The 23516-nt window shown below is 39.0% G+C and overlaps 1 protein-coding gene across 1 annotated transcript in view; it reads left to right on the top strand.

Moving 5' to 3' along the window:
• PPA1 (inorganic pyrophosphatase 1) overlaps positions 1–8678 on the top strand; it is a 31706-nt gene extending 23028 nt beyond the window's left edge. The window contains exons 7-11 of the mRNA XM_023644229.2: positions 2638–2765; positions 3040–3125; positions 6350–6419; positions 7701–7743; positions 8307–8678. Coding sequence (XP_023499997.1) covers positions 2638–2765; positions 3040–3125; positions 6350–6419; positions 7701–7743; positions 8307–8338 — 359 coding nt within the window. The 3' untranslated portion in view covers positions 8339–8678. The remainder of the gene's footprint in view (positions 1–2637; positions 2766–3039; positions 3126–6349; positions 6420–7700; positions 7744–8306) is intronic.
• Positions 8679–23516: the final 14838 nt, after the last annotated feature.

Here is a 23516-nt window from a genome sequence, read left to right as displayed (position 1 = left end):
ACCTTACAGAGCATGATCTCATGTATGTTTAAATATATGTATATTTGCATAAGTAGGTAAGTTCATTAAAAACTACTAGAAGAACACCAGTCCTTTAATAGTGCAGTAGGAAGAAGGATGAAGAGAGACTGACTTTTTGTTTCACATACTTCTGTGTTGTTTAAATTTTGTACAGCTAGAATGCATTCGTACCATTTGCTAACCCCTGACGGTAGAGCTCTGATTCTCTTGATTGTTGTGTCCGTCTTGACATGTACTGCTTAGACTAGACTGCACGTGCTAAGTGGCATGCTGTGGCCACAGTTAGTGAAGCCACACCTGTCATTGTGTTAGCACAATTTTGCTAGGGCCTCATTTCCCTGCAGTAGAGGTTATTAGAACCCTGAAAACTTTCTCTGGGTCGCTGGGCCCATGGCGCGAGTAGCATGTAGCTTTCCCTAAATGTCAAACTAAGGCAGTGTCTGTCTGTCATCAGTTATACTCTGAAGGGTTTATTGGCATTTCTAGATAGAGAGAACTCCTGACTAGCCACAACTTTGGGAGGGATAGCACAGAGCCATGGAAGAGGACAGGCCACCCACTAAAGCAACCTGGTCGGTCACTTTGATCCTCCTCGTTGTCGTGGGGCCCACAACAGCCAGACTACCCTCCTGCTTGGTTGTGGGAATCATTGAAAGTGAGCCTTACATTCCGTGCATGCTACAGCACTGCTTGGCTGGCAGGAAAGCCGAACCCAGGAAGGAGCCGCGTGGAATTGGTGCTGTCGTTGGTAGGGTCTTGGTGTGGCCTCAGGAGGCAATTCAGGTAGCTCTGCAGACTTGTCTACATACATAGAACGTACAACACGAGGAACAAAAATTGAGGGGTTTTTTTCCTTAATTTTTCCTTCTTGGTCTGGTGTTCAGGGTTTCTCAGTCTGGATCCAGCATACCTTTCAATGTCTGGTTCACAATCAGAGAGTTAATCAGCTCTTTGATTTTTCCTTGCTGTGGTATAATATAAAAATATATTTGGTTTTTGTCTCCAGTTCCTGGCAAAGATGTCCTAACCCTTTGGAATTTCCTGAGTGTTTGTGGTGTCTTTTGTTCATAATGAGTCCCTTTCCTCACACCTGAGCTTAAGGTGACTTAGGGTTAGGGCGTCTAGCTAGCCTCAGACTGGGGCTGGTCAGCAGAAAGACCAAGTGATTAGAGGATGACAACGTTCAGCCCTACCAACCGACCTCTGAGATGCTGGGAGGCTGGAGATGGAACTCCGTAGAACTCTTGAATAATGAGATTCGGAGGGCTTCTGAGTTGGTGAACACATCAGGTGCTGGGAGGGTGGTGGCCCACCCTGACAGGGCACGGAAGCTCCGCAGCCCTCTTCCTGTACCTGGGTCTATACGTCTCTTCCCTCTGGCTGTTCCTGAGTCATGTCCTTCATAATAAACCAGCAGACGTAAGTGAAGTGTTTCCTGAGTTCTAGCACATTAACCCTGAGGAGGGAGTTGTGGGACCCTCATTTATAGCAGTCAGTCAGAAGTGTGAGTGCCTTGGGACTTGGAACTGGTGTCTGAAGTGGGGTCAGTTTTGTGAGACTGATCCCTTTAACTTGTGGGATGTGACGCTAATTCCAGATAGATAGTGTCGGAATTGAGTTGACTTGTTGGACACCAGATTGGTGCCCGGAGAATTGGAGAATCAGTTATTGGTGTTGGAAAACACCCTACACTTGCATTTTGGATTTCTGGATTTTTGGGTTTTCAAATTATTTCTTATCTGGTGACACATTTTATGTTAATTATAAGTTCTTTGAAGTTTATGTTTAACATTTCCCAGTTCACTTTGCGAACTTTCTGTACTTTTAGTGGTATGATAATAGAGTGCATGATATTCTCTAACTATGTAGATTATAAATTGGACTTAAGCAAAGTTATTTGATACAAGTATAAATAAGCTTCTATTGTTGAATATATTCCTCCTTTCAATAATACTTTTCCTGATTGATTTCTTTAGCACTTGTATCTTCTGTTCGCTTGCATTGAACAACAGTTTTGTCATTTAAAATTGTTTGATGACATTGAAGCTAGCCTTTTTTGATGGCTGTACAGAAACTTCTAAAAGTTTTTTTAAACAGGATTCTCTTCTGTTGGCCAGAACTAAAACAACGTGATATAGAATGCCCATACTATAGAGCAAGAAAAGTCTATAGTCACTTACTGTGTAACCAATCAATGGATATCAGTGTAATCGGTTTTTCTTGTCTTTCAGAATGTAATTTGGGCTGTGATCCTCTGAATATAGCCTCAACCTGTCTTTTTTAATATCTTCTGTCCTTCCCATAAAAGTTATCCACACTTGCCAAACTATTCTTTCCTTATGTAGCCCAGTCATTTCTACCTCTTCTTATCTAGTAGAAGTTACTATGGTACTGATTATTCTCTCAGTACTTAACATCAGAGCTATTCTAAGACACTAGATCGTTTCTTTTTAATGTGTGTATGTGCTCTCTTCTCAACAAGGTGGTTAGCTCTAACATTATCTTGAACTTTTTGATAATCCATCCTGTAGCTCTTTCAAAGTAAGTACTTGATATTTTTATTGAATGCATAAATAATTACATATATATCTTGCAATCTGCTTATTCTCTTCATAGATATTAATGATGTCAAGCGGCTGAAACCTGGTTACCTAGAAGCTACTGTGGACTGGTTTAGAAGGTACAAGGTTCCTGATGGAAAACCAGAGAACCAGTTTGCTTTCAATGCAGAATTTAAAGATAAGGTAATGTATCATTCAGAACTGTAGCTTTAGGCCTGTTTATTTGAGACATAATTTAACTATATATTGTTACCATTTAAAGACTATATGATCATAAAACAAATGTCTAAAGACATAAGACAGCCTTGATGTTGATTTATTCATTTAAATATTTTCTTCCATTTTTGACACACGGAAGTGATTCAAAAGAGACAGAGTTCTCAGGCTTTGGGAAAATGTTGATAATAAGAAAAGAACATTTTTCTATCATTGTAATGCACATCTCTTCAAATTATAGGACTTTGCAATTGATATCATTAAAAGCACTCATGATTATTGGAGAGCACTGGTGACGAAGAAAATCGATGGAAAAGGAATCAGTTGGTAAGCATTAGCTCTTCTCTGCATGTTTAGCACACAAAGCAGACCAGCTTGCTCCAAAGGTTTCGATAACCATAACACACTGTACAGTTATATTCACTTAGGAAAGAGACTGTCCGTTTTGTTAGTGCTCATGTGAGTGGGAAGGTAGGTAGTTACACGACTGAAAAGTGCCTGTAAGATGCTCTCTGGACAAGTATGAACTAAAACTATAAAGGGGACAGTGAGGTCAGAGCTCTGTGAGGGTAACTGGGAACAGCTGCCTAGCGTCAGGGTGCTCGGAACGTAATGGATAAAATCAGGTTGAGTGCAAGCTGTGGTATTCTCTGGTATAAATATGTAAGATACATTGCAACTAGACCTCTGGCTACCATGCACTCGAAATTTACTGCCACTAAAATAATAGCTAATATTTATTGAGCAGTTAATATTTGCCAGGCACGTAACAGAGATGGAGATTAAACTTAACCAAAGTAATCCACAATAAGTGTTTTGGAGTTAGGACTCGCATCCAATTCTGTCTGACCCCCCCAACCCATATTCAGGACAATATACTTCCTCTTAGCTATTTAAAGATTTATAAGAGAATGCCCAGGGGCCGGCCCTGTGGCCAAGTGGTTAAGTTCACATGCTCCACTTCAGCAGCCCAGGGTTTCGCCAGTCCAGACCCTGGGCACGGACATGGCACCGCTCATCAGGCCATGCTCAGGCGGCATCCCACATGCCACAACTAGAGGCACTCACAACTAGAATATACAACTATGTACTGGGGGGCTTTGGGAAGGAAAAAAAAGATTAGCGACAGTTGTTAGCTCAGGTGCCAATCTTTAAAAAAGAAAAAAAGAAAAGGAGAGAGAGAATTCCCTCTATCATCACTTAACTAATATTGTTCTGGAAATAGTAGTCAATGAAGTAAATAAGAGAAATGATGTGTTTTGATGCAGGAATATTGGAAAAGGGGGAGCAAATTGTGTCAAATGGTATGATTGTGTACCCAGAAAACCCTAGAAAAAATAAATAATTCAGCAAGATGACTGATTACAGAATGAGTGTATATGTATATTGATAGCTTTCTATACAAACTGTAACAGAAACTATAATGGAGGAAAAGATCCCATAGAGAATAGTATTTTTTTTTTTTTAAAAAACCACCAAAGTATAAAGAAGACATCTGCAGGACCTAGAAGAAGAACACTTGAAGACTATTGAGAAATATAAAAGATATTAAATAGAAAGGTATACTATGTTCATGAATAATATTCAGTTTCATCTAGAAAAAATTTGCATGTGAAAATAGCCAGAAAAAATTCTGAAAATTCTGTAGGTGGTGGTGGAGAGGAGTGTTAATTATTTTAGTATTGTTTAGTAACATTGTTTTACTAAGAGTTTGGTATTGAAGAAAGTCAGATTATTCAGTTCTGTTAGAGTTTAGTAGACCTAAAGATGTTTGGGAATTTAGTTTATAATGAAGAAGGTATTATGAATGAGTGGTATTGGACCAACTGGCTGTTTAGGAAGAAAATAGACTAGATCTCTCTCTTGCTTCTGACACTCCTTATGCCAGAGATGCACGCTGGCAACCACCACTGTGTTCTGGCTGTTGGATTCTGGTTTTAAAAGGTGCTATAACCAGGCAGGTGCTTCGCGAGCACGCTGTACAAGCAGCCCAGGCCCAGTGTTCTTACGTCCAGCTGCTTTGTGCCTGTGTGGTAGGTAGGTGCTGTCGGTCGGCATTTGAGTTTGCAACCTTTGTCTTACGTTGATATTTAATTCCAGACAGACAAATTGTAATGTTAAAAAATTCTAGAAAAAGTGCAGGTGAATTTATTTATTAGCTTGTAGTAGGGAAGGCTTTTCTAAACAGAACACAAACTCACAATCCATAAAAGAAAGTTTTACTTTAGAATATTTTTTATGTATCAGGAGACAATTTTTCCCAGTTTCTTTTCTTTTTTAACAACACATGACAAAGGGCTAAATTCCTTAATTTATAAACAGCATATTCAAGTCGAGAAGTAAAAGACCAACAACTCAATAGATGGATGAAAAAAGATAGGAAAAGGAAGTTTGCATGTAAGGAGGTGTATAGTCTCACTCATAATTTAAAATGCAATTCAGCAAGATAATGTTATTCCCCGTTAGATTTGCAGAAATTTAAAAAATTAGATAATAGCTAAGGATGCCAAGAACACAGACATCTATCTATCTATCTATCTATCTATCTATCTATATAGTTGGTGAGAATATAAATGGGTACAGCCTTTTTTCTTTCTTTCCTTTTTTTTTTTTGGTGGATGATTAGCCCTGAGCTAACTGCTGCCGATCCTCCTCCTCTTGCCGAGGAAGACTGGCCCTGAGCTAACATCCGTGCCCATCTTCCTCTACTTTATATGTGGGACGCCTACCACAGCATGGCATGCCAAGCGGTGCCATGTCTGCACCCAGGATCCGAACCAGGGAACCCCGGGCCGCCGGAGTGGAATGTGCCAACTTAACCGCTGCGCCACTGGGCCGGCCCCTGGGTACAGCCTTTATGAAGGGCAATTCGACGATATCCAGTCTAAAAATTAATATTGCATGTATTTCTTCATCCCACCACTGCTAGGAATGTATCCTTTAGCTGTATTCCAAAAGCTCACCAAGATATATTTATAAGGATGTTCATTCTAGTGTCACTTATAATAGCATAAAGTTAGGAACAACCAGAATAGAATGTGAAGTACATCAATACAGTCGCGCGTCGCCTGAGTTTTGAGAGGTGGAACTTCTCTATCAAAACATGAACTTTTAAAAAAGTTTTGGACATGTTTTACCAGATTATTTTTCAGGATTGTTGAATTGGTGTTGCTCCTGCGGGAAGGTCTGTTTATTTCAGGTGCCTCACCAGCACTGATGGGAAATGGTTGTGTCTGTTTTTTCATTTTATCTCATTTGGAAAACTGTGATTCCCCTTTTAATGTGCAGTTCTTAGCTATTTCAGTGAAAATTACAAAGCTTTCCATCTCAGATTTCTAAATCTGGACTTAAGGTATTTAGATAAAGTTGACAATGAGAATAACTATAACTTGCCAAAATAAATACTTAGAATATTTAACATAGGTGAGAAAGCTTTCACTAACTAAACTTGAATCTCATCGGGCCTACCATCTTCAACTGGTTGTTTTTGAACTCTGAGGAGAGAAGTTTTTGTTACTGTGACTCATGACTGCTTTTGTTTTATTTAATAGCATAAATACCACGGTGTCTGAGAGCCCCTTCAAGTGTGATCCTGATGCTGCCAAAGCCATTGTGGATGCTGTATGTAAAAGTTTCCTGGAAAAGGGACATACCTGGGGGCTGAAACATATGGTGCTAAATGGGGAGGGAAAATACTTCTTTGAACAAGTATTTGAGACCTCCTGTATGCATATTACTATGTGAGGTCTTGAAATTACAAACCTTGAACACACACAAGTAGACATTTGACCGAGGGGAGAAGCTGAGGAGGGATCTGTCGACCCTAAATTGGGCAGATAGCAAAGCAGTACAGTTTGTAACAATCAGAATGATTCCAGAATGTTCTGACTAACCCCAGTGCCTCTGTATTGATGATAAGCCATTCTTCACAAAAGAACCAATGGGAACTTACTTGACTTGGTTATGACAAGGACTGATAAAGTTATCAAATCTCCGCTACCATTGCAGAGTGGTTCATAATCTTAGAAAGGACTTTCACGTGAGGTAGTAAACCATCCATAAAAGAAATAATTTTGATTTTGTACTATTTTTAACTATCTGATTTAGATTAACCAAAAGACTGAACTAGATCCTCTTATTTTAATTTACAATATTACATAAGAAAAATAAAAGAAAATGAGGTATGTCTTTTTATTGCCTTGTAAATGAGGTAGTACGAGGAAAAAGAGCAATTGAACAATGAAGCCAATGCATTTAGATTTATCTGTATTTATATATGAATTCCAAGAAAATTGAGATGGATAAGAAAAACTGGAAAGAAAAAGCCTTTGGTTAACAATCATAACATTTCAGTGAGAATACTGCCTACATTTTATATATATGTGTATATATAAAATCATTATATATGCATAAATCCAGTTTTTATTTTTCAGAAAACTTTTTTTTAATTCTCTGGTGTATCATTAAAAGTTTTGAATTTGTGGGGCTGGCCCCGTGGCCGAGTGGTTAAGTTCGCGCGCTCCGCTGCAGGCGGCCCAGTGTTTCGTTGGTTCAAATTCTGGGCGCGGACATCACACTGCTCATCAAACCCCGCTGAGGCAGCATCCCACATACCACAACTAGAAGGACCCACAACGAAGAATATACAACTATGTACCGGGGGGCTTTGGGGAGAAAAAGGAAAAAATAAAATCTTAAAAAAAAAAAAAAAGTTTTGAATTTGTTAGCATTTCTTAGCAGTAGAGCAAACCTTGAGTTGTTCTCATATAAGTTATTTTTAGAACCTAACAATTGACCTGGTTGTCTTCTGTTCAGATTCTTTTTGATTTTTGTGTCAGTATACTTTTTTAGCTTATTTTTTTTTCTGAGATTAGACTAATACATTTTAATATTTTATTTTAGTTACCACCGCCATGTGAATCTGCCTGCACAGTACCAACAGATGGTAAGATCTATATTCTAGTAAAATTACATTAAACATATGTGTATGTGTGGGAAAATTACCTCTGTATCTATAGATATCTTTCATACCACATATGAAGGAAGGAGAGAGGAAACATTTTTAGAGTTCCATAGTATACGTGGGAAGAAAGATGGCCATACATACCACCTTTACTGCTGCCCCCATCACAGCAGTTTCCACACCATGACCCATGCGCTCCTCGGAGTTCCGGGGAAATGCCTTGTGGACGTTGGAGCGGGCTGGGCTCTGCGTCCCCATCTGGCCACAGGCTGCTTTGCCCAGAAAACAGTTCTCCCCCAGTTACAGTTCTCTGTAAGGTTCTTTTGGTGAGAATCACGTGTCTGTATGATTAGTATCAGGAGTAAGGAAGCCCAAAAGAAAACGCTGTGATAAGTTACCTGTTTTTGTCATAGCGAAACTTTGCATGTATATGGGTTTGCTTTAAGATAATCCATAGTACGATATGTTAAAGCAAGTATATTATTCTTTGTTATATGTTGGGTGTATTTTGATTCTAATTTGTTTTTCTTTTTCTCTCAACACAGTGGATAAGTGGTTCCATCACCAGAAAAACTAAGGATATGTCTTGGAATACAAGCTTACATTGCTGCATCCTATTCGTCTGCAAGTATTAGATGCAAAAGTGGTAGCTGTTCAAAGCTTTAAATTATAGAACTAACATAAGTAAGGCAAATTCTGCTGTGACCAATCCAATATATTCAATGTATATTCCAGTAATTTATGTTACCCATCTAAAAGCATTTTTCATATCTCCACTAAGATAACTTGTAGTACATGCTTAAATATCAAAGCAGTTGTTGTAATTTGGAAGTTATTTGTGAATAAATGTGCAAGATAAGTAGATATTGGATGTATATGTTTACCATGTCTCAGGAAATAAAATTATTTTGCTGAAACTTGGTTTATGATATTTTTATTTGAATCTGAAGCCTGACATTACCAAGCAGGCATGGGTACTGTTTGGTGTTTGTTTTCTATCAATGATCTTATAATTCAATTTTTTTTTTTTTTTTTTTTACTTTCTATTAGGATTATGATAGTTTACAACCTTGTGAAATTTCAGTTGTACATTATTGTCAGTCATGTTGTAGGTGCACCACTTCACCCTTTGCACCCTCCCCCCAACCCCCCTTTCCCCTGGTATCCACCGATCAGTTCTCTTTGTCTACATGTTTAACTTCCACCTGTGAGTGGAGTCATACAGAGTTCGTCTTTCTCTATCTGGCTTATTTCACTTAACATAATACCCTCAAAGTCCATCCATGTTGTTGTGAATGGGACTACTTTACCCTTTTTATGGCTGAGTAGTATTCCATTGTATATATAGACCATATCTTCTTTATCCAGTCATCAGTTGATGGGCACTTAGGTTGCTTCCATGTCTTGGCTATTGTGAATAATACTGCGATGGACATAGGGGTGCATGGGACTTTTGGAATTGCTGATTTCAAGTTCTTTGGATAGATACCCAGCAGTGGGATGGGTGGGTCATATGGTATTTCTATTTTTAGTTTTTTGAGAAATCTCCAAACCATTTTTCATAGTGGCTGCACCAGTTTGCATTCCCACCAGCAGTGTATGAGGGTTCCTTTTTCTCCACAACCTCTCCAACATTTGTCACTTTTTGTTTTGGTTATTTTTGCCATTCTAACAGGTATGAGGTGATATCTTAGTGTAGTTTTGATTGGCATTTCCCTGATGATTAGTGATGATGAGCATCTTTTTTATAATTCAATTTTATAATTATTAAACTAAAACTTTATTTTTAGAAACATGAGATTGAAATCCCTTATATTTACAGTGGTCTTGATACTATGCTCTTACCTAATTTCTAGCATCCCATAATAAAGCAAAAGCTTTTTAGTTTATATCATATTAGCAGAAGGCACAACCTTGCTCACCTATTGAAATGTAGTTACTTCCTTTTCTTCTCTAATCAACTAATTGGACCATTAAGTCATTGATGTTATATTCTGAATTGTCAGCTGGAATAGCAGTGTGATTAAGTTCATGGGCTTGGGATCTGCACAGACCTGGATTCTTAATCCTAGCCCATCTTATTAGCTCTGTAATAGGTCAGTTACCAACCACTCGACTTCACTTCCCTCATTTGTAAGACAGATGTTATTCATGTAATCACATGTACCAAGCATTCAGATTTCTTTTTAACTGAAATTTTTATTGAGATCATTATAGGTTCACATGCAGTTATAAGAAATAATAGAGATTCTTGGATAAAGAAGATGTGGTATATATATACAATGGAATACTACTCAGCTGTAAAACAGAACAAAATCATCCCATTTGCAACAACATGGATGGACCTTGAGGGAATTATGTTAAGTGAAATAAGCCAGTTAGAGAAGGATAATCTCTGTATGACTCCACTCATATGAGGAATTTAAAAATGTGGACAAAGAGAACAGATTAGTGGCTCCCAGGGGAAAGGTGGGGTGGGGGGTGGGCACAAAGGGTGAAGTGGTGCACCTACAACACGAATGACAAACATTAATGTACAACTGAAATTTCACAAGATTGTAACCTATCATTAACTCAATAAAAAAAAAGAAAGAAAGAATAGAGATTCTCCCTATGCCTTGCCCAGTTTCCTGCAAAGGTAAGATTTTGTAAAACTAGTAGAATGTCACAACCAGGACATTGACTTTGATACAATCCATCGATCTTCAGATTTCCAGTTTTGCTTGTATTTATTATGCTGTATTGTTCCATACAATTTCATCCCCTGTGTAGGTTCCTGTCTCCTACAAGATCCTGAACAGTTCTAACATCACAAGGATCCCTTGTGTTGCGCTTTTATAACCACACCCACTTCTCTCATGTTCCCCCCACACCCCCATTATTAATCTCTGGCAACTACTAATCTGTCCTCTATTTCTAAAGTTTTGCCATTTCAGGAACATCATATAAATGGAATCATACAGTATGTAACCTTTTGGGGGTGGCTTTTTCTCACTCAGCATAATTCCCTGGAGATTGATCTAGGTTGTTGCGTGCATCAATAGTTCATTCGTCGTGTTTTTTTGATGAATAGTACTCCATGGTATGTGTCTACCAGAATTTGTTTTGCCTGTTGAAGGACATCTAGGCTCTTTCCTGTTTGGGGCTATTACAAATAAAGCTGCTATGTACATTCATACATAGAATGATACACCAGTATAACTTTTCGTTGCAATTGCTAGGTCATATGATACATATTTAGTTTTATATGAACCTGCCAAACTGTTTTCCAGAGTGATTGTACTATTTGACACTTCCAATAGCAATGTATGAATGATTCAGTTTCTCTACATCCTTGCCAGCATTTGGCTTGTCACTATTTTTTATTTTGGCCATTCTGTTAGGTGAGTGGTAATATCTCACTGGTTTTAATTTGCATTTCTCCAGTGGCTAATGATGTTGAGCATCTTTTCATGGGTTTATTTGCCATCCGTGTATCCTCGTTGGGGGAGTATCTGTTCGTGTCTTTTACCCATTTTCTAATTGGATTATTTGGTTTTTTACTGATAAGTTTCGACTGTCCTTTGTCAGCTATGTGGCTTGCAAATATTTTCTCCCAATCTGTAACTTGTTTTTTCATTCTCTTTACGTGGGCTTTCACAGAGCAAAAATTTTAATTTTGATAAAATCCACCTTATCAGATTTTCCTTTTATGGATCATGTTTTTGGTACCGAGTTTAACTCTTTGCCTAGATCCCAAAGATTCTCTCCCATGTTTTTCTCTAAAAGTTGCATAGTTTGACATTTTACATTTAAATCTATGATACATTTTGAGGTTCTTTTTATATAAGGTGTGAGGTTTAGGTCGAGGTTCATTTTCTTCCCTCTAGATGTCCAATGATTCAGCGCCATTTGTTGAAAGTTATTCTTCTTCCATTGAATGGGTTTAGTGCTTTTGTCAAATGTCAGTTGAGCATATTTGTGTGGCTCTATTTCTGGGTCCTCTGTTCGGTTCCACTGATCTATATGTCCATCCTTCTGTCAGTACCACACTCTTGATTACTGTAGCTGTATGGTAAGCCTTACTACCAAACAGTACTTCCTATCACTTTATTCCTTGTCAAGATTACTTACTCTAGGGCCTGTGCCTTTTCATATAAATTTTAAAATAAATTTGCCTATGTCTATTGTCTATGCCTATAAAAAACCTTATTGGGATTTTGATAAGGCCCTGCATGAACCCTCAGATCAATCTTTAGCCATGTGTCTAGTTTCCTAATGAGTTTCTGTCAGTGGTTTCCAGTTTGATTCTATTATGGTCAGAAGACACTCTGTATGATTTCAATTCTTTTTAATAGATTGGGGTGGTTTTATGGCCTAGGGTGTGGTCTGTCTTGGGAAATGTCCCATAGTGTTAGAAAAAGGAATGTGTATTTTGGTGTCGTTGGGTGGAGTATTCCATTTATGTCAACTAAATCCTGTTGATTGGCAGTGTCGTTCAGCTCTTCTGTATCCTTGCTGATTTTCTCTCTATTCATTTTTCAGTTGCTGAAAGGGGGGTGATGAAGTCTTCAATTATAACTGGATTTGTCTGTTTCATCTTTCAGCTCTATCAGTTTGTCCATATATTTTGAGGCTGTTCTTGGTGTGCACACATTTAGGATCTTAATGTCTTCCAAGTGGATTGAGCCTTCTGTCGTTACGTAATGTTAATTTTTGTCTCTGGCAATGTTCTTTGCTCTGTAGTCTACTTTATCAGCTATTAATATAACCACTCCCCTTTTTTTTAATTAACGTTTGCATGGTATATCTTTTTCTATTTTTTTACTTTCAACCTACATATGTTGTTGAATTTGAAGTGAGTTTCTTATAAGTAACATAGTTGAGTTGTATTTTTTAGTCCACTCTGCCAATCTCTTTTAATTGATATATTTAGACCATTTACATTTAAGATAGTTATTGCTATGTTAGCACTTTATCCTGTTTAGGGTTTGCTCAGCTTCTTGGGTCTGTAAGTTTGTGTCTTTCACCAAATTTGGGAATTTTTCAGCCATATTTCTTCAAATACTCTTTCGGCCCCAGCCCCACTCTCCTCTTTTAATGGGACTCTGATGATACAAATGTTGGATCTTCTGATGTTGTCCTACAGGTCCATGAGCTGTGCTTGTGTGTTTTTTCTTTTTTCTGTCTATTTTCTACCTTTTTCAGACTGAATGAGTTGTATTGTTCTGTCCTTAAGTTCACTGAGTCTGTCCTCTGTCATCTCCACTCTAATATTGAAACTACCCAGCAATTTTTCATTTCTGTTATTGTATTTTTCAGTTCTATAATTTCCATTTGGTCCTTTTTTATAATTTCTGTTTCTTTGCTGAGATTTTCTATTTTTTAACTTGTTTCAAGGGAATTTCTAATTGACAGTCTAAGTGCAATTTTAAGACTGCTGCTTTAAAATCCATGTCAAGATTCATCTCAGTGTTGGCATCCGTTGATTGTCTTTCTCATTCAAGTTGTGATTTTCTTGGTTCTTGATATGATGTGTGATTGTTAATAGTATCCTAGACATTTTGTCTGTCATAGTTGGAGACCCTAGGTCCTATTTAAATCTTTTATTCTAACAGGATTCACCCTGTGTAGAGTCAGCGCGTGGGTCCTGGCCTCCTTTTGTAGACTGTGGTTTCAGCGGCTTTGCAGTGTTAGTTGGGTCTGCTTGGATTATCTGGGGCTGTGGGGACTTCTGTTGGTTCCTGCTAGTGCTGCCTGGGTCCCCCAACTGGTTCTCCCACCCCACTGCACCACCCTAGTGTCTGTGGGTGGAGGAGGGGAGTCTTAGGCTGCAGAGATAAAGAGGCTTCCTGAACCAGTCCACCTGCTAGAGCTGGATTTCTCCCTCAGGCTCAGCCTACCCACCGACCTAGGTAACTCTTGGTCACAAAAGGAGTCTCATGCCTTGTGAGGAAGGAGAGTGCCTCCCCTGGAGGCTTATTTCTGGCTGGGCTCCCAGTGATCCCCCTTGCCAGGTGGTGTCATGCCCACCAGAGGGACCCCCGTTCTCTACGGGGGAGGGATGAGCCTATCTGGGCTGCCATGTGTTGCTGGGTGAGGGTCGGGAAGGACTCCTCCTGTTGGGTGATAGGATGCAGTGCCCCACCACTCTTCTCAGGTCCTGGGGTCCCATGCCAGCTCCCCATCTTAGCACCTTTCAGAGCTTTCCTTTGGTTGTTATAAAGATTGTCACCTGAGCTGACAACTGTTGCCAATCTTTTTTTTAATTGCTTTTTCTCCCCAAATCCCCCCAGTACATAGTTGTATAAGTTTTGGTTGTGGGTCCTTCTAGCTGTGGCATGTGGGACGCCGCCTCAACATGGCCTAATGAGTGGTGCCATGTCCACGCTCAGGATCCGAACCAGCGAAAACCTGGGCTGCTGAAGCAGAGCACGAACCCAACCACTCGGCCATGGGGCCGGCCCCTGTAAGTCCTATTTTTCAATGCTGACTCGGTCATTGTAATATGGATTTCTGAAGTAATTTGTTTGGTGGGATAAGAAATATGTTTTCTGATGAAAGGTTATGCAATGTGAGGGACTTCACGAGTATTGGCCCAATAGATAGGAATCACCCATGGATATTTATGGAAAGGAAAGGCGATAGAATACCAGCGGAAACAATGTCAGCAGTAGTTGTCCTGTATGATCCTCCGTAGAAAGCTGCCACTCCTCTGTCAAAGCAAGGAGAGGTATAATACTCTTGCATTGGCTTGCTAGGGCTGCTGTAACAAAGCACTTCGAACTGGTTGGGTTAAACCAAGAAATTTATTCTCACACTTCTGGAGGCTGGAAGTCCAAGGTCAGGGTGTCCGCAGGCCATGCCCCCCTTGAAGGCTCCAGGGGAGGATCGTTCCAGCCTCTCTCCTGCTTGTGGTAGTTCCTAGCTGTGGCAGCAGAACGCTAAACTTCACGTGGCATTCTCCCCACGTGCTTGTTTGTGTCCAAATTCTCCCTTTTTATAAGGACACCAATCATCAGATTAGGGGCCCACCTACTCCAGTATGATCTCCTCTGAACTAATTACATCTACAAAGATCCTATTTCCAAACAAGGTCACATGCTGAGGGCTGGAGGTTAAGACGTCAACATAGGAGTTTTCGTGGGACAAATTCTACTCCCAAGGAGAAGCTTGAATATTTGGAAAGCTCTCTTCTTCGTCATCGACGCTGGATAAAAGTTATCTGCATACTGAAGCCAAAAAGAAATCCTAAGCCTGGTACGACAGGCTGGAAAGGATAAATTTCCAGGGATAGATTGCAAGGTCATGGAATATAGAGATTTGTTTTTTATTGAGGTCATAAAAGCTTATAACATTGTGAAATTTCAGTTGTCCATTATTATGATTATTTGTCAGTCATCATATATATGTGCCCCTTATGCCCAGACCCCTACCCACTTCCCCTCTGGTAACCACTAATCTGTTCACTCTGTCAAGTGTTTATCTTCCACATATGAAAGAAACCATACGGTGTTTGTCTTTCTCTGTTCAACTTATTTCACTTAATACTCTCAAGGTCTGTCCATGTTGTTGCAAATGGGATTTTCTTTTTTATGGCTGAGTAGTATTCTATTGTATATATATACCACATCTTTATCCATTCATCAGTTTTTGGGCATTTGGGTTGCTTCCACATCTTAGCTATTGTGAATAATGCTGCAATGAACATAGGGGTGCATAAGTCTCTTTGGATTGTTGATTTCAAGTTGTTTGGATAGATACCCAGTAGTGGGATAGCTGGGTCATATGGTAGTTCTATTTTTAGTTTTTTGAGGAATCTCCATACTGTTTTCCATAGTGGCTGCACCAGTTTGCATTCCCACCAGCAGTGTATGAGGGTTCCCTTCTCTCCACACCCTCTCCAACATTTATTTTTAGTCTTAGTGATTATAGCCATTTTAACAGGTGTAAGGTGGTATCTTAGTGTAGTTTTGATTTGCATTTCCCTGATGATTAGTGATGTTGAACATCTTTTCATGTGTTCATTGGCCATCTGTATATCTTCTTTGGAAAAATATCTGTTCATATCCTCTGTCCGTTTTTGATCGGGCTGTTTGTTTTTTTGTTGTTCAGTTGTGTGAGTTCTTCATATATTTTGGAGATTAACCCCTTGTTGGATATATGATTTGCAAATATTTTCTCCAAATTAGTGGATTGTCTTTTTGTTTTGATCCTAGTTTCTTTTTCCTTGCAGAAGCTCTTTAGTCCGATGAAGTCACACTTGTTTATTTTTTTTTGTTTCCCTTGTCTGCGAAGACATGGTATTTGAAAAGATCCTTTTAAATTTGATGTCACAGAGTGCATTACCTATATTATCTTCCAGGAATTTTATGGTTTCAGGATTTATCTTCAATCTTTGACCCATTTTGAGTTTATTTTTGTGTATGGTGTGAGATAATGGTCTACTTTCATTCTTTTGCAAGTGATTGTCCAGATTTCCCAACACCATTTATTGAAGAGCCTATCTTTTCTCTATTGTATGTTCTTGGCACCTTTGTCAAAGATTAGCTGTCCGTAGATGTGTGGATTTATTTCTGGGCATTCAGTTCTGTTCCGTTGATCTGTGTGCCTGCTTTTGTACCAGTACCATGCTGTTTTGATTACTATGGCTTTGTAGTACATTTTGAAGTCAGGGATTGTGATGCCTCCAACTTTGTTCCTTTTTTTTCAGGATTGTTTTAGCAATTCGGGGTCTTTGGTTGCCCCATATGAATTTTAGGATTCTTTGTTCTATTTCTGTGAAGAATGTCATTGGGATTCTGATTGGGATTGCACTGAACCCATAGATTGCTTTTGGTAGTATGGGACATTTTGACTATGTTTATTCTTCTAATCCTTGTGCATGGATATCTTTCCATTTCTCTATGTCATCATCAATTTCTTTCAATAATGTCTTATAGTTTTCATTGTATAGGTCTTTCACCTCCTTGGTTAAATTTATTCCTAGATATTTTATTCTTTTTGTTGCAATTGTAAATGGGATTGTATTCTTGAGTTCTCTTTCTGTTAGTTCATTATTAGAGTGTAGAAATGCAACTGATCTTTGTAAGTTGATTTTGTACCTGCAATTTTGTTGTAGTTGTTGGTTATTTCTAATAGTTTTCTGATGGATTCTTTAGGGTTTTCTATGTATAAAATCATGTTGTCTGCAAACAGCAAGTTGGTCACTTCTTCCTTGCCAATTTGGATACCTTTTATTTCTTTTTCTTGACTAATTGCTTTGGCCGGAACCTCTAGTACTATGTTGAATAAGAGTGGCAAGAGTGGGCACCCTTGTCTTCTTCCTGTTCTCAGAGGGATGGCTTTCAGTTTTTCCCTGTTGAGTATGATGTGGGCTGTGGATTTGTCATATATGGCCTTTATTATGTTGAGGTACTCTCCTTCTATACCCACTTTATTGAGAGTTTTATCATAAATGGATGTTGGCTCTTGTTAAATGCTTTCTCTGCATCTATTGAGATGATCATGTGGTGTATCACATTGATCGACTTGTGGATGTTGAACCATCGCTGAGTCCCTGGTGTAAATCCCACTTGATCATGGTGTATGATCCTTTTAATGTATTGCTGTATTCGGTTTGCCCATATTTTGTTGAGGACTTTTGCATCTGTGTTCATCAACAATATTGACCTGTAATTTTCCTGCTTTCTGTTGTCCTTGTCTGGCTTTGGGCTCAGGATTATGTTGGCCTCATAGAATGTGTTAGGAAGTGTTCCAACATCTTCAATTTTTTGGAATAGTTTGAGAAGAATAGGTATTAAATCTTCTTCAAATGTTTGGTAGAATTCTCCAGAGAAGCCATCCAGTCCTGGACTTTGATTTTTTTGGAGGTTCTTTTTTGGGGGGGTTAGGAAGATTGGCCCTAACTCTGTCTTAAATTTCTTTACTTGTGATTGGTCTATTCAGATTATCTATTTCTTCTTGATTCAGTTTTGGGAGGTTTATGAGTCTAAGAATTTATCCATTTCTTCTAGATTGTGCAATTTGTTGGCATACAGTTTTTCATCGTATTCTCTTATAATCCTTTGTATTTCTGTGGTATCTGTTTTAGTTTCTCCTCTTCCATTTCTAATTTTGTTTATTTGAGCCTTCTCTCATTTTTTCTTAGTGAATCTCGCTAAAGGTATGTCAATTTTGCTTATCTTCTCAAAGAACCAGCTCATAGTTTGATTCATCCTTTCTATTGTTTTTTGGTTTCAATTTCATTTATTTACGCTCTAATTTTTATTTCCCACCTGCTGAATTTGGACTTTTTTTGGTTCTTCTTTTTCTAGTTCTGTTAGGTGTAGTTTAAGATTGCTTATTTGAGATTATTCTTGTTTGTTAAGCTGGCTCTGTATTGCTATGAATTCCCCTCTTAGGACTGATTTTGCTGCATCCCATATGAGTTGGTATGGTGTATTTTCATTTTCATTTGTCTCCAGATAGTTTTTGATTTCTCCTTTAATTTCTTCAATGATCCATTTATTGTTCAGTAGCATGTTGTTTAGTCTCCACATATTGGTCAGTTTCCCAGCTATTTTCTTGTAGGGGATTTCTAGTTTCATAGCAGTATGGGCAGAAAAGATGTTTGATATGATTTCAATCTTCTTAAATTTATTGGGGCTTGCCTTGTTTCCCAACATATGGTCCTTCTTTGAGAATGTTCCCTGGGCACTTGAGAAGAATGTGTATTCTGCTGTTTTTGGATGGAGTGTTCTATATATATCTATTAAATCCATCTGGTCTAGTTTTTCATGTAATTCCACTGTTTACTTGTTGACTTTCTGTCTGGATGATATATCCATTGATGTAAGTGGGGTGTTAAAGTCCCCAACTATTATTATGTTGCTGTTAATATCTCCTTTTAGGTCTGTTAATAGTTGCTTTATGTACTTTGTTGCTCCTGTGTTGGGTGCATATATATTCATAAATGTTACGTCCTCTTGGTTGAGTGTCCCTTTTATCATTATATACTGGCCCTCTTTGTCTCTCATTGCCTTTTTTATCTTGAAGTCTACTTTAATCTAAGTATGGCAACTCCTGCTTTCTTTTGTTTGCTGTTAGCTTGGAGTATCATCTTCCATCCCTTCACTCTGAGCCTGTGGTTTGTCTTTACAGCTGAGATGTGTTTCCTGAGGCAGCATATTTTGGGGTTTTGTTTTTTAATCCACCCAGCCACTCTGTGTCTTTTGATTGGAGAATTCAATCCATTCACATTTAGAGTGACTATTGATGTACGAGAGCTTCATACTGCCATTTTATAGCTTGTTCCCGATTGTTCTGTATTTTCCTTGTTTCTTGTCCCATGTATTTCCGACTGACAATTCAGCTTGGTGGTTCTCTATGATGGTTTTCTCAGTTTTCTCTTTATTTATCATTTGCGTCTCTGTTCTAATTTTTTTTTGTAGTGGTTTACTTCTATAAAAGCTCTCATAGATGAGATAGTCCATTTTCTGATAGCCTTTTATTTCCTTAGTCTAAGCAGCTTCCATTCCTTTCCTCTTCCCATCTAAGTTATTGTTGTCACAATTTATTCCATTTTGTGTTGTGAGTTTGTGGTTAAAATGAAGTGATTATAGTTATTTTTGATGTTTTCCCTTCCCTTTATCTTTAATGTTATAATTAAGTGTTTGCTAACCTGCTATGGTAGACAGCTGCAATTTTCTGATTTTGTTGGTCTATTTATCTCCTTGCTCAGAACTTCCTGAACCCTTTTTTTGTAAACACTTTTTTTTTAATTCAGGTATGAGGGCCTTCTTAATCATTTCTTGTAATCAGGGGTCCTGTGGTGATGAACGCCCTCAGCTTTTGTTTATCTGGGAAGGTTTTTATTTCTCCTTCATATCTGAAGGATATTTTTGCTGAGTAGAGTATTCTTGGCTGAAAGTTCTTGTCTTTCAGAATTTTGAATATATCATTCTACTGTCTCCTAGCCCGTAAAGTTTCTGCTGAGAAATCTGCTGAAAGCCTGATAGGGGTTCCTTTGTAAGTTATTTTCTTCTGCCTTGCTGCCTTAATGTTTTTTCTTTGTCGTTGACTTTTGCAAGTTTTACTACTATATGCCTTGGAGGTCTTTTTACATTGATGTAATTAGGAGCTCTATTAACTTCATTTACTTGTAATTCCAGCTCCTTACCCAGGTTTGGGAAGTTCTCAGCTATTATTTCTTTAAATAAGCTCTCTGTTCTTTTCTCCCTCCCTTCTCCCTCTGAAATACCTATAATACTTGTGTTGCATTTCCTAATTGAGTCAGATATTTCTTGGAGAGTTTTTTCTTTTCTTTTTAGTCTTAGTTCTTTCTCCTCCTCCATCTCAAGTATTTCTATATTTCTGTCCTCTAAATTGCTAATTGTGTCCTCCATAATATCACTCTGTTATTTAAGGACTCCAGATTTTTCTTTATCTCATTTATTTTGATTTTCATGTCCAACATTTCTGATTGGTGTTTTTCATAGTTTCAATTACTGTTGTGAAGAATTTCCTTGTTCATTAATTTTATTCCTGGTTTCATTGAAATGAGCCTTTCTGAGTTTTCTTGTAACTTGAGTTTTTTATGATAGATATTTTGAATTCTCTGTCATTTAGATTGTAAATTTCTGTGACTTCAGGGTTGATTTCTGGGTATTTGTCATTTTCCCTCTGGCCTGGAGTGTTGATATACCTCCTCGTGCTATTTGATGGGGTGGATTTGTGCCAACGCACATCACATTGTGGTAGTACCTGGTTGCAGATCCCACCTGCTGCCACTGGGGAGGGGGCAGGAGCTGAGTATTCTGAGCCTGTCATGATCCTTGACAGCTGTGCCTGTCCTTTGGCAGCTGTGCTGATAAGGCCCAATTGCCCACTGGCCCTCACTGCTTTACACATGTAGGCATGCAGGCACTCTGGCAGAGTTTCCTTGCTCTAGCCAACTGGCCAAGCTGGTGCACCATGCAGGGAGAGGGGAGCTTTCTTTCACATGCATGATCCTGGGGGTGGTCCCAGTCTGCACTTGCTCTCTGCCCTACTTGGTGGCTTGGCTTGGTGAAGATGCCCATGTGATTGCTTAGCCTCCTCCATGTGGAATCTTCCCATGGGCTGGGAGGCAACTCAAAGAGCAAAGGCGTTCCTACGGAGGGCTGCCCTTTCCTCCCTCCTCTCAGAGCCATGCACAGTCCCATACCCTAGGTTGCTGCCATTTGGGGAAGGAGAGGAGATCCCCTTATCTCATTCCACTGCCTCCCAGGGGGTCCAGCACCTCCACCTTCAGACATATGGCTGTGTGGATCTCTCAGACATCTATTGTGTTGTGTGAGTGTCCTCTGTTTGTTTATGAATGTCCTTTTCATTGTATCTTAGTGGGGAGAGACTAAGGGAAGAGCTCACTCCACCATGATGCTGACATCACTCCTAGAATATAGATATTTTTGTTCCTCTTGTTTTCCACAGTGTTTTTGCTAGTTTTCAATGCAGCATATGATTGCATTTTTTTCCATGGGCTTGGAAATCAGACACAGCTGACTCTATTACCATGGTTAAATTACTTAACTTACTTTAGCATTATTAATTTTCCCATCCATAAATGGTGATCATCACAGGGTGGAGGGGATGTAGGTGAAGGACTTAGCCCAGTGCCAGGGTCACAGTGGGTGCTCAGTGAAGGCCGGTTGTTCATAATTGAAATCGCAACAACACTGAGAGTGATCAATGCATTTTTTCAGGTAAGGGAATAGGAAGCATTGGCCCAATTGTGTAAAGGGTCTGAATGAGAATGGAAATTCAAAATTCATGTTCACCATTGCTGAGCACAGGCCTGCCTGTGCTGCAGCTATCATGGCAATTATGTCCTATCTGATCGGCATATTTGCTCTGCAAGGGCTTCAGTTGTGCTTTTGCACAGAATGTTCTTTACTTTTAGAGAAAGCTGCCCCGACTGCTTTCTGGGAGTCTGGGAAGAAGGGAATTTGCTTTCACATGAACAAGAATGCGGTGCAAATCGCTTCATGGTGGGCAAGTATTTATAGACAGTTATAAACTTGAGTCAATTGCCAAACAGTTCATTGCTCACTCTGTCGGTCTTTGGGATCATTCCCTTAGTTTTTACAAAACCTTTAAATTAATGGAAAATATTCACCAGGAGTAACAGTAAGCAATGAAGATCACAAGGTTATGTGGCAATCTGAATTTTTTAAAAAGCCTGAGGGCAATTTGGCAATCTCTGTCAAAATTTTAAATTCCTACTTACCCTCTGGGTCAGCAATTCTGCTCTAAGAATTCATTCCTGTGGACTAAGATTAGTCAACCAAGCACACAGTGTGTGGCAGCTTTGTTCACTATAACAAAACCTGGAAAATATCTAACTGTCCAACTGAGGAATGGCCGTATGTATTATCTGTACCACGTGGCAGTTAATGAAGTCACTGCATGGGCAGATATGGAAAAGATGTTCAAAATATATAAATGAAAAGAGAAAGCCGTAGTGCTCTTTAGCAGCCAGCTCCAGCCTGTGGGCTAAATGCAGCCGGCCACCTGTGTGGTCAATAAAGTGTTATTGGAACACAGCCACACCCATTCATTTACGAATTGCTGTGGCTGCCTTCGAGCTACAATGGAGAGTTTAGTAGTTGGGACAGAGACCAGATGGCCTGCAACGCGAAAAATATTTACTGTTTGACCCTTTACTGAAAGCATCTGCCAGTCTCTGCTCTAGCCAATGATCCTATTTGTGTTTTTTACAAAGGGAGCACCAGGGAGAAAGAAATACAGTAATGGATATGATTGTATTGGCATGGACAATTTCTGGAAACAAATAAAAACAAACCACAGTTTGCAATGATTATCTCGGCACGGTGGGAATGTAGAGTTAAGCATGGAAGAAGGGGGCTCTGGGGAGTTTCGCTCCACTGTATAAGCTTCTGTGCTTTTTGAATTGCTTTTCCTAGAAGCATGTAGACCTTATTTTAATTTTTTTTAAGAAAGTCAAATGGAGTAGGAGAACACCAATAGATGGTGCTCAGCACAGCTAGTAGCAGAGGGCTCCTGGCTCAAGGCAGCTTCTCTCCAGTGGTCCCTGAACCACCAGCACTGAATCACCTGAGATATTTATTAAAATATATATATGTGTGTGTGTATACACACACACCTACTGAATTAGAACAGGAGGGGCCGCGCCCTGGGATCTAATTTTTAACCAGTTCCCTGGGTGATTCTTACATACCTCAATGTTTGAAACCATGGCTCGAGTCATAAATCTCAGATCAACGAAAGCTTTCTCAGTGGCTTGTAACCTGATCAGCATGAGATAATCCAGCAAATTTCTACCACAGCAAGAGCAGCAATGACACGAGTTCCCATTTGCGAGAACTTCCTAAATGTCCAGCCCTGTGCTATAGACTTTGTGCACTTCATCTTGTTTAATTCACTTGCAACACTGAGCCAGAAAGCCTCAGTGACCTGCCTAAGGTCTTTGAGCACCTCTTTGGGTCAGGCCCTTAATATAACTCTTCTCCATTTATAAAAATTTTCAACGTTATATAAAGTGACTCAGGCAATTAGTTACATAATGAAGATATAGTTCACTTAACCACCTATAATTTGCCTTTCGGTTTATTTCCCGTTTCTTACGATTTTCAATAATGCTGCAATGAATGAATATCTTCATAAATAAATCTCAGAAAATAGCTCTGATTTTTTGAGCATAAATACCTAGAAGTGGAACTACAGAGTCCATGAATAGGCAGATTTACAAGGATTTTGACGTGTGCTCAATTGCC

This window comes from Equus caballus, chromosome 1, assembly GCF_041296265.1.
Source record: "Equus caballus isolate H_3958 breed thoroughbred chromosome 1, TB-T2T, whole genome shotgun sequence".
Lineage (NCBI taxonomy): Eukaryota > Metazoa > Chordata > Mammalia > Perissodactyla > Equidae > Equus > Equus caballus.
This window is presented reverse-complemented; position numbering and strand designations above follow the sequence as displayed.